At 54.0% G+C, this 11,583-nt stretch overlaps 1 protein-coding gene across 1 annotated transcript; it reads right to left on the bottom strand.

The window, feature by feature from the left end:
• Positions 1-6,899: 6,899 nt before the first annotated feature.
• Positions 6,900-11,420, bottom strand: MAMSTR (MEF2 activating motif and SAP domain containing transcriptional regulator). The gene is made up of 9 exons (XM_012643246.1): positions 11,363-11,420; positions 10,129-10,167; positions 9,349-9,494; positions 9,014-9,201; positions 8,549-8,651; positions 8,116-8,310; positions 7,607-7,798; positions 7,461-7,515; positions 6,900-7,294 (listed from the first exon to the last, which is right to left on the bottom strand). The coding sequence occupies exons 1-9, from the start codon at positions 11,418-11,420 to the stop codon at positions 7,011-7,013; spliced, it is 1,260 nt and encodes a 419-aa protein (XP_012498700.1). The 3' UTR covers positions 6,900-7,010.
• Positions 11,421-11,583: the final 163 nt, after the last annotated feature.

Below are 11,583 nucleotides of genomic sequence, written 5' to 3'. Positions count from 1 at the left end.
CTAGCCTGGGCAACAGAGTGAGACTCTGTCTCCAAAAAAAAAAAAAAATGCATACAATTTAAAGAATAATAGAGCAGTAAGCCTGTTCAATTCCCATCCAGGTTAAGACCTGGTATGCTGAGAATTCCCAAGATCACTTTCAAGTTCAATAATTTGCTATTAAAACTCACAGAACTCAGAAAAGCTGTTATGCTCATGATTATGGTTTACAGCAGTGAAGGGTTACAGATTAAATTAAGCAAAGGTAAAAGATACACAGCGCAGAGCCCAGGAGAGACCAAGCACAAATTTCCAGCTGTCCTCTCCCGGTGGAGTTGCATGGACAGCACTTAATTCTCCCAACAAAGATGTGTGACGACACTAGGGAGTATTGTCAATCAAGGAAGCTCACCCAAGCCTTGGTATTCAGGGTCACACTGACATGGAATACCCAGGTGGCTGACCTTCGTAATTCAGTCTCCAGTCCCTCCAGAGCTCGAACTGATACAGTGTGGCCCAAGGCCCCCCAGATAAGTCGCACTGTTAGCATAGACTATCTGGCACTGCCCGAGAGTCCAGGTAAACCAAGACACTCTTATCGGGCAGGTCATTCCAAGCACTTAGAGGTCACCTCCCAGCAGCCAGTCAAGGGCCAGATCTTTCTTTGGAATGTGCAGGGTTTGGACAACACAGGTCTGCTGAGTCAACCCTTGACACCTGGGATGCTGACAGGAACCAGAAATGCCCAGTAAGCCTCTCCCTCTCCACTGGAGTTGATGGTGACTTACTTTTGTTGGCATATTCCTGCCTTTCTTTATCTGGATGTGTCTCTAAACAAAACAGCTTAGTTCTGCCTGGTATTTGTTCCCCAGAGTTATTGAGATATAATTTATACACAATCAAATTTGCCCACTTGTTCTTAGCAGCATTGTGCAGAGTAGCCAAAAAATAGAAACAACATAAATGTTCATCAACTGAACGGATAAGTGCAATGTGGTCTGTCCACACAGTGGAGTATTAGACAGCCGTAATAAGGAGTAGAGCTCTGATCCCCGCGACAAGGTGGATGAACATTGAAAACATTACGCTGAGTGAAAGAAGCCAGACACAAAGGCCACCTATTGTGTGATTCCATTTATATGAAATCTCCAGAGTAAGCAAGTCTAGAGAGACAGGAAGTAGATCAGGGGTTGCGTAGGAGTGGGAGGGATTAGGAGGGACAGCTAAAGGGAATGGAGATTCTTTTTGGGGTAATGAAAATGTTCTAAAATTGATTATGGAGGCCGGGCACGGTGGCTCATGCCTGTAATCCTAGCACTCTGGGAGGCCAAGGCAGGAAGATCGCTTGAGGTCAGGAGTTCGAGACCAACCTGAGCAAGAGTGAGACCCTGTCTCTACTAAAAATAGAAATAAATCAGCTGATCAACTAAAAATATATAGAAAAAATTAGCCGGGCATGGTGGCGCAGCTGAGGCAGAAGGATTGCTTGAGCCCAGGAGTTTGAGGTTGCTGTAAGCTAGGCTGATGCCACGGCACTCTAGCCCGGGCAACAGAGCAAGACTCTGTCTCAAAAAAAAAAAAAAAATTGATACGGAGATGGAGAAGCAACTCTATGCATATGCTAAAAGCAATGGATTGCACATTTTAATTGGGTGAGTTGTATGGTATATGAATTATATGTTAATAAGGCTGTTAAGAAAAGATTCACCCACTTCAGGGGCCAGTGTGATTTTTTGGTAATTGTATAGTTGTGTAACCAGCAGCACAATCAAAATAAATAAATTCCCATCACCCTGAAGAGTTTCTTTGTGCTCCTTTGAAGTTAATCTCCCAATTCCCAGCCCCCGGCAACCACTGATCTGCTTTCTGTCACTTTGGTTTTATCTTTTCTAGAACTTTGTGTAGGCCAGGTGGGGTGGCTCACACCTGTAATCCCAGCAAGTGTGAGAGGCTGAGGCAGGAGGATCACTTGAGCCCAGGAGTTCAGGGCTGCAGCAAGCAAGCTGTGATCACACCACTGCGATCATGCCACTGCACTCCAGCCTGGGGGACAGAGTGAGACCTTGTCTCAAAAAAAAAAAAAAAAAAAGAAAGGAAGGAAGGAAGGACTTAGTGTCACGAGTCTGAGATTCACCCACGCTCGTGCATGTATCAGTCGTTCGCTCCCTTTCCGTTGCTGAGGAGTATTCCACGGTGCCGATGCACCATGCCATGTTTAATCCATTTGGCATTTGATAGACATTTGTGATGTTTCCGGTTTGGGGCTATAATGACTAATGCTGTTGGCAACATTTGCATGCGAGTGTTCGTGTAGGCATATGTTTTCATTTCTCTTGGGAATAATACCTAGGAGTAAGGTCTGCTATGATGTCCTAGAGGGGAAGTGATTGGTCCCGAGTCCCCAGTGAGGAAGGGCTCGAGGTCTGAATGCAAGTCTGGCATGGAAGATGGTTTTCTGGCCCAAGAGGAGGAGGCAGTCTTGCCATCTAGAGCACGAAGGTTCAAGATTCCCATTTCTCCTCTTTTCCTCCCAGGTTTTCAGCCCCCTGCCCCCTCCCTGCCCTGGCTCTTGGGTCCTCATGGCCAGGCTGCCTGGTGTCTGGGAGTCCCCATTATCAACCAGGAGGGAGAAATGAACTTTGGGGAATAGCACAGGTAACAGCCCAGCAGACTGAGAAGAAGAAAGCTGCACAGCCCAATGGCGATGCGACCCTGGTGTGCTGATGGTGGGCACATGGGTGGGCACAGCCATTTGGCAAAGTAGTCGAAGTCCAACCAATCGGGTCTGACCTCCCGGCCCCGGTTTTCCCAAGAGCAGGAAGGAGGGATGAAATCTTTGGAGAAGGGGTGGGCGACGGTGGGCAGGGCGGGACGCACGCCCTTGCGTCGGGCTCGGGGCTCCCGCACGCACAGCCCGTGGGCCTGCGGCAGCCACACCCGCCCTGACTCTCCCGGGGCCCCGGCGCGCCCTCGGCTCAAGGCCGCCCTCTGCCGGGCGCGGGAGATGGGGGCGGAGCGCGGGCGGCGGAGGGGAGCCTGGCGCGGAGACTGGAGGGGCCCGAGGGAGTGGGGAGGGAGCCAGCCGGGAGAGACCGGCCAGGGGCAAGTCGGAGAGAGACGAGAAAGAGATATGGACGGAATAAATGGAGGCAGAGTCAGACGGAAATGGGGACAGAGAGTGGCCTGAGTCAGGCGGAAATGGGGACAACCCCGCCACACCCTTCCTGATCCTTCCAGGGTTGGCTGTCCCCTCCCCACCAGTTTTCAGCCCAACCGGGCAGCAGCCCCCCACCTCCCGCCAGGCAGACTCCACAAGGCTCCCAATCGCGGGCGACCTTCCCAGCTTCAGGTCTTTGCAGGCTCTCTTCGCTCTGCGAGGACGCTGTCTTCCAGGAGATCCCTCCAACCAACTCCCCCTCCTCCTGCGTCAGCAGAGATGCTTTCTCTGCCCACCTTTCCCATTCCTTCCGCTTCTGGGAGTCAGGGACCCATAATCCTTTGTACCACTGCCATTAAAATACTTATGACACTGCACTGTGACTCTCTCTCTCTCTTTGCAAATCTCTGAGCTTCGCCAGAGCAGACAGTGAGGCTTTTGGTTTTCTCTTCTCTGAGAGCGCGGGCCAGGGACTCTGCTAAATCTGACTTCAATCCCCGCTTATGACAACCCCGGAATGTGTGACAAATCCCACCTGATTGCTTTGGAAGACACCAAAGATTGCCTTTGCCTCCTGGTAATAACATTCATTCCCTTCCCTTTTTGGTTGTGGATCTCTAAGGTCCACTAGAGTTCACACACGTTGAGGTGCTAGAATTGTCGATCAGCAGCTTATAATGGTGACTGACGTTTATCTGCACATCCCACGTGCCAGGGGGATGTCACCTGTACTTTCCAGGTGAGATGACTGGAGATTAGAGAAAGGGAGTGATATATATGCCCAGTGTCACACATTCCAGGGTTGTCATAAGTGGGGATTGAAGTCAGATTTAGGAGAGTCCCCGGCCTGCGCCCTCAGAGAAGAGAAAACCGGTTTGTGGACAGTCTCAGTGAGCACTCTCACCCGCACTGGGCTGAGGTACAGACGAGGAAACTGAGGACAAGAAGTCACTGGCTCTAGGTCATATCCCACATGCGTGATCTGCTGTTCTTTTCCACCTACAGTGGACACTGTTGCACTGTTGGTGGCCCTCCCAGGTCCCCTCAGATTCCTTTTATCAATTCTGTGCAGCCAGGCCCCAATTTTTTCTGTGTGCTTGGTGTATTAATCATGCCTTTTTTTTTGGAGACAGAGTCTCACTGTGTTGCCCGGGCTAGAGTGCCGGGGCGTCAGCCTAGCTCACAGCAACTTCAAACTCCTGGGCTCAGGCAATCCTTCTGCCTCAGCCTCCCCAGTAGCTGGGACTGCAGGCATGCGCCACCATGCCCAGCTCATTTTTTCTATTTATTTTTAGTTGTTCCGCTAATTTCTTTCTATTTTTAGTGGAGATGGGGTCTTGCTCTTGCTCAGGTTGGTCTCGAACTCCTGACCTCAAGCAATCCTCCCGCCCTGGCCTCCCAGAGTGCTAGGATTACAGGTGTGAGCAATCATGCCCTTTTATTTTCTGAATTTCTGCTGCTTTGACATCTTGGGGCCTTGCTGACACTGTGGGGACTGCCCCTCCCAGGGCTAGTCAACTGCCAGAGAACTCACTGTGAGTATGCTTTTTTTGTGCAAACCAACCAATCCAGAGCCCACACCCTGTTATCTTAAAAATTATAAGATTTATAAATTTGGAGAGGAGAGTTTTATTTTTTATAAAAGGTTACAGCCTGAAAAATCAATCTGTTGTCTAACTAAAGTTGTAGTTACGGCTTGTGGAAGAAGGGGTGGGGTCAGTGTCTGGCAGTGAGCTGTAAATTATTCAGTATTGCTCATTTTGAGGCCAGTGTTTGTTTAACTGTTAGAGAAAAAGAAAAACTTTGTAACAGTTAGAACATAGCTTATTTTTTAAGTGTAGGGGTGCATGACTTAGCCTTTGCCTGGCATGGCCTTAGGTCTTCTTTTATTTGGTATCTTATTGCCACAGAGACCATGCTGCGAGTCTTATGATCTCTATTTTAACATTAATGCTCTTCAATTGTTGGGTGTAAACTCCAAAAAGGAAGGGGTGTAATGAGGAATGTCTGACCTCTCGTCCTGTCATGGCTGGGAACTCAGTTTTTCAGGTTTCTCTGGGGTCCTCTTGGCCAAGAGAGGGGTCCATTTAATGGTTGGGGAGCTTAGGATTTTGTGTTTAGTTTACAACCCCAACCACCTCCGTTATTAGCTCTTACACTCTGAGCCACTGTCCACCTTGTGCTGATTACCCCAGGGCCAGGCACCAGAATACTCAGGACAGCCTCTATGCCCCAGGACATGCTGAAATTATTTAAACTAGCCAATCCTAAACCTGCTTATCTTCCCTAATCTTTTTCTTCCCCCAGAAACTACAACAAAGTCTCTCTCCCATGGTCTCCTCCCTCCCTGTCTCCTGACCAACTGGTGCTTCCCATGTGTCCCTGCATGGTATAGAGTGCCCCCTACCTTTGGATCTGTGAGTTTAACAAACTCTCTTTTCAGTGGAGACCATCTTCTGATCTGATGGCCTCGCCTTACCTGAATAATAATAAAACTCACATTTTAGAACACTTTGCGGCTAACGGCTTACCCTATGACCTTCCCAGGGCTGCCCTGGGGCTGGAGGTACCTGGGAGTTTATGTCCTCCCTCCCTACCTCCCTCCATGATCCATGGCCCATGACTGACTAGAGGTGGGGTAGTGGGAAGTCTTCAAACATGGCCCCCAGTGACCACACACTTGATATTCACACAACCCTCCCACATTCAGCCTGGGCTGGCTTGACTTGCATTAACCAATAGGAGGTAGTTAGTGGAAGTGAAATTGTGCCCGTTCCAAGCCTAGGCTTTGAAAAACAGGTAGCTTCTACTCTCTCCTCTTGGAATGCTTGCTCTTGGGAGCCCTGAGCTACCATGTAAGAAGTCTCCTGTTGGAGAGACCACACGGAGAGGGACAGTTCTGATGCTGCCTGGAGAATGAGACAGGTCCAGATGTCTCTGCAACCCAGCTGGGTCCATCCTTCTAGCCATCCCCACCAAGTTGTCAGACACATCGGAGTGCACCATCTTGGATGTCCCTGCCCAGTTGGGCCCTGAGTTGACTGCAAATCTAGCCAACATCATGTGGGGCTGAAGAACTGCCCCGCTGAGCCCAGACAACCCATGCAATTGTGTGTGATCATAGATAGTTATTGTTTTATGACTGTAAGTTTTAGGGTGGTTTGTTGTTCAGCAATCATAAGCCCAAACAGGGAGACACAAAGGCGCAGTTCCATATGCCTCACGGTGGGAAAGACTATGCAACTTAATTTATGCTCCAGAGCTCCCCACGTGATCAGGCTGAGTTTGGGACTTTACCTGAAGTTCCTTCTTGCTCTTCTTCTTCCCCTTTGCTGTCCCATTTCCCCAGCTCCCTTAATGGTTTCTCCTAGGAACACTTCTTTAATAAATCACTAGCACATGAATCTTGTCTCAGGCTCTGCTTCCAAGAGTAGCTAACCTCTGACACCAGGCTTCTGATTTCTCATCTCCAACTAGAACTCAGGGGTCTGGCTCCCCTATCCTCCCTCCCCAGCCTTCCCTGGTCCTCTCCTGCATCTAAAAAGCATCACCACCTTCCAGACTCCCCAGACAACAGGCAGCTATCTACTGGGTGGCAGGGCTGGCGGGGGCGGGGATAAAAACATCCATGAAGTCTCTGAAGGAAGCAGCAAGCAGCTTGTTCGCCCTGGCCATACAACCATAAACAGGGATTGTATATGGTCAGGCAGGCAAAGTTCAGGCAGTTCAGGGGCCAGGTGGGGATGGGGCTTTTCTCTGATTCTCTGTCTGGAGGAGGGGCTCTGCTGGATGTTTCATCCCTACCCTCAGGGAGTCTCTCTCTGTGACCTGTCTACCCCCACCAGTTCTTAGTCTCTGAAAGCCCTAGAATCCGTCACCATGGATCCTCCAGCAGGTCCCACAGCCGGGTGCTACTGGAGTCAGATAAGTCAGCAGAGAAGATGCTAGGGGCTGGGGGGCCAGAGCCCAGTGGAGGCCCCCCACTCAGGGCTTCCAGCCAGTCCAAGGAGTCCGTGGGGCCTCTGGGAGAGGGGGATGAGGAATTCGAAGGGGACGGGAGCAAAGAGGAGAAGACAGATGAGAGGCCTTCAGAGTCCGGGGAGGGGGACAGCACGTTGAAGGAGCAGGGGAAGTCCAGGGGTATGGGGGGCAGTTTGTCTGCAGGGAAAGGAATGGGATGTGAGCGTAGGAAGTCAGGGATCCAGGCGCCAGCCTTCTATTCCTCATTTCCAGGAGTCCAGTTCCCCAGCCCACTCCTCCCTCGGAAGCGGGAGCCCAAAACCTTAGCCTCCTCCTCCCCCAGATCTAAGAGTTGGGCTCTTACCATCAGGCTCCACCTGATCCTCCAAGATGTCATCGATGCCCCGGTTCGGTAGCAACTGCGGACGGACAGACTCGACGTGAACCCGGGACTCCCTCCTGGAACCTGACCCGAGACCCCAAGCCCCCCTTCGACCCGCACCCCCTCACCTGCGCCCTTCGGATCGCTTCCTGCAGCTCCTCCTCCAGAGTCAGGGCCGCTGAGGTCTGTGCTGAGGAAGGTGTCAGGGCTGGAGCTGCAGCTGGAGCCGGAGCCGGAGTTGCAGCCGGAGCTGGAGCGGTCACAAGGGTGTCTGCAGCACTTGGAAGAGGTGGCCTGAGAGAGGCTGGATTTGGCTTGACCTAGAACCGCCAGGGACAGTACCTATAAGCCACGCCCACCGGGCGCAACCCCACCTACTCGCAATCTTTGGCTCCACCCCCTGGTCCTGTCCGGGCCCTTTGCTTGAGGACCCCACTTTTGGACTCGCTCCGTTCTGTCATTGGCTTCTTCTCCCTAAAGATCCGCCCCTCCGTTGCTCTGAGCCACACCCCCTCGCGTACACAGCTTTTGGCTGGGCCACGCCCCCACACTTCATTGGCTATTCTTTTCCGACTCCCCGCCCTGTCCCACTTTGCCTTCTCTCCATTGGTCCACAAGCACACAGCCCCGCCCTCACCGAGCCCGGCCGCCGGGCGGCTCCCAGAGTTTTAGGCCTGAGGCGCGGCCAGGGAGCACCCGCGGGACTGTCCTCGCGCCGCGGTTTCATCCGCTCGCGGGGCGGGGCGCCGCCGCGCATGCGCTCCAGGAGCATAGACTTGGTCCCAGACACCGGGAGGCCCCGCAGGCGCAGCTGCTGCCGGAGCTCTGAGACCTGGGGAGGGGGTAGGGAGAAGGGGTGCTGGGCGGGCTCCGGGGAGCAGGCGGGAGCTGGGGCAGGACATTTGGAAACCGAGAACGGAGGGACTGGGGGTCCAGACTCTTGGGACCCTAAAAAGGATGGGACTGAGGATCCGATTTCCTGGATTTCCATGGGGCAGAGGCCGCGGGGTTAGACTTCTGGTCCCCACCGAAAGAAAGCACCAGCCCGGGAAGTCACACCCCAAACTCACCGTCAGCTCCTCCAGTTTCAGGGTCTGAAGTTCCAACTTGTGTGGAGGAGGCGAGGGGCTAGGGACTCCTGGCGGGAAGGGAGTGAGGGGAGTGGGCTTCATCCTGGCGATAGTCGTGAGCGGGAAACAAAGGTTAGATGGGACAGGGGGAGAAAAGGCATTCTGGGGTCCTCAAAGACGGGCTGGAGAAGATGCGGGAAGCTAAGGGCCCAGAATTCTGGGTCTCCGAAGGAGCAAACGCATGGGGCTAGATTTCTGTGCATGGGGCAGGGAGCCGGGGTTGGAAATGGAAACTCAGACTCTTGGGTCTGCAGGGAGAGGGCCTGGGAGATTGGACTCTTGAGTCCTGGGGAGGGCAGGGGGGTTTCGGGCCAAACTCCTCTGGTTTCGGACTCTGGGTTTGAGAGAGGAGAATGCTAGGACCTGGATTTCTGGGTCCTGGGAGAAGAGAAATGGGAGTCATACCTAGGATGTGGCTGCTGTGAGTTTGTCCCTTCCCACAGAGGTGGCCTGGGAGGACCCAGGGATGACCCCTCTTCGGCTTGGGGGTCTAACCTGGGTCCTTGTCTCGGCTCTGGGGGCATGTACTGGTGGTTCGTCAAATTCCCCCTGGGCTTGGACTCCCTCCAACGCTGGGAGACCTTGAGAGACTCCTGGAAAAGCAGGTATGAGGTGCTGTGACTGAGAGCCACAGGCAAGGTGTGGGGTCAGCTTGGCATCGCCAGAGAGGAGCGAAAGGGGCAGCAGCAAGGAGCAAAGCTAGACTCTCAGAGGGACTTCTCACTCCAGTGGAAACTTACCTTCTCTGGAGACCTCCAAGGACAATATTCTGGCTCAGGGAGCAGGACCCCAGGGCTGAAGAGGAAAGGGGCAGGGCCCGAGGCCGAGGCCGAGGCTGGGGCAGGAGCCGGGCCTGAGGCTGAGATCCACGGGTCTGGATCTGAGACTGGAGAGGCGGCGAAGGACCCTGAGAGGCTTGCAGGCAGCAAGCCAGGCAGGGAGGAGCAAGGCTGTGTGGAAAGGAGGCCCCCGCTTGCGGGAGCCAGGCCCAGGGAGCAAAACCCAAACGGTGGGAGCTGGTTGCTGGGACTCCTGGATCTGAGGGCGGAGGTGCTGGGGCCTAGATTTTTCCATTCTCAAGAAAAGCAGAAATGATGTTGTGGGTCACCAAGGGGGATGTGGTAGCTGAGGATCGCAGATATCTGGGGTTTTGCTGGGACAGGGTGGGGCCTGCAGTCCTGGTTCTTGGGAGAGGGAAAAGCTGAAAGCTACATCCTGAGCTTCTTATCTGTGACAAGAGTGGAGTCTGGACGCCTGTCTGCCCCAAAGAAACAGAATCTGAATTCGGGCATCTCCTTGGGGTGGGAAAGCTTGAGGAGCAGGAAGCAGAGCTCCTAGGGGTGGGATGGCCAGGGACCTGGACTCCTGAGTCCTTGGGAAAGGACAGGATGGGATTTCAGGCTATCCTGGGGCTTAGGGGCTGAGACGCAGGAACCAGTGGGGGATGTGTGGCAGCTGTACCGCACGGTGTCCCAGGGTAGTGGGGCCACCATCCCCTCCCTTTCAGGGCCCACACTTACTCGGGTCCTGATTCCGTCTGTGGATCCGAAGCTGGAGGACTGTGCAGAGAGGAGGGAGGTGGGAGGAGGGAGGTGGGAGGAGGAAGGCGGGAAGGGAGTGTCCAGGAGCCTGGCCTGGAGCCTCAGTTGTTGGCGGGACACTTGGGCCCAGCCCCCTTACACACCCCGTGCAGGCGGGTGGGCGGGCAGCCTGCTCCCTTTCCTGGGCCTCCTGCCTGCTCCCTGCCAGCGCCGCAGGCCTGAGCCATTCTGGGGCTAGGAGCCAGCGTGGAGGCAGCAGGCAGGCCTGCCCCTGGCTCCACCTGCGCCCTTCACGAGGTGTGCCCACCCCACATCTGGCATGGTTGCCGTCTCGGCAGCCTGTCCCGTTTGCAGCTTGCCTCCTTTCCTCTGTGCATCCCGCTTTGCATGTGCCTGCTGCCTTCCGTGCTACCTCTGGGTCTTCCCACATCACCCCTTTCTGAACACCCACCCTTTAAGCCCTCATCTCTCTGGGCTCTAGTTTTGCACACCTGCCACTTTTGTGCACTTGGGCATTTTTACTCTCTTCATCCTTGGCTCATTCTGCGTCCACACCCACCCAGCCACGTCAACACTTTTACTTGCACAGTCAGGATTTGGCCCCCAGTTTGGAGCAAGGGTCTCCCTTTGCACACTTCTCTGCACTTTTGTACCTTTTTGCACAGCCCTTGCTCTTTGGTTACTGGTGACTTTGTACCCGCCCAACCCCATAAGCACATTCATTTGCACACTCAAGTATCCTTTACCTACTCAGGGATTCACCCCCAGTTGTATCCACTTACACACTTTCCGCTTGCCCTGGGACCTTAAACAGGACTTTTGACACTTTCAAGGCTTGATAGCTCATTGTCCTCTCACCTACACTCCCACACGGTCCTCCAAAGTCCCCACTCTGCCCACTCCTCCGCTTTGCACACGTGTTCAGCTTAAGCGCTGGTGCCTTTGCAGCGCCTGATCTTCTACACGCCCACCCCTTGCCACCCACTGCCCGTTGCTCGCCTGAGCATTGTACTAGCCATTTGCACACTCATCAATCCTCCACAACCTGACCCCTTTGCTAGGGCCTCTTTTACGCAAAGTGACCTTTTGCACAGAAAACACATGCCTCCTGGGTCCCCTCCCACCCCCACCCCAGACTAGAGCATTCTCAAGACGCAGGATGGGACGCCCTTCCCCCCCCCCCCCCACACACACACGGAGAGAAGCCTCTCACCAGATCGGAACTTGGAGCGAATGATTTGGGAGCGCTGGGAGGAAGCCGCCAGGGTCATCGTCAAGGCTGGGATGGGAACCTGGACTGGGGAGAGGGCAGGGCCCCCCCAGAGAGGGCAGGGTCAGAGTGGAGGTCAAGAGGCTACCCCTGCATGTGAAGTCAGCTGGGAAAGAGCCAGGAGTTAGGGACAGGAGCGGCCTTGGGCCATAACTCTGGATTCC

Source organism: Propithecus coquereli, unplaced genomic scaffold (assembly GCF_000956105.1).
Source record: "Propithecus coquereli isolate 6110/MARCELLA unplaced genomic scaffold, Pcoq_1.0 Scaffold193, whole genome shotgun sequence".
NCBI lineage: Eukaryota > Metazoa > Chordata > Mammalia > Primates > Indriidae > Propithecus > Propithecus coquereli.
The sequence above is the reverse complement of the archived record's forward strand: the minus strand, read 5'-3'. Positions and strand labels throughout refer to the sequence as shown.

Excerpts from the sequence above, each read along its gene's own strand:
- MAMSTR (XM_012643246.1), bottom strand. The coding sequence starts at position 11,420 with ATGACCCTGGCGGCTTCCTCCCAGCGCTCCCAAATCATTCGCTCCAAG. Across the intron at positions 10,168-11,362 it reads TCGCTCCAAGTTCCGATCTG|TCCTCCAGCTTCGGATCCAC; the intron begins GTGAGAGGCTTC and ends CTCTCTGCACAG. Across the intron at positions 7,516-7,606 it reads AAGCGATCCGAAGGGCGCAG|TTGCTACCGAACCGGGGCAT; the intron begins GTGAGGGGGTGC and ends GTCCGTCCGCAG.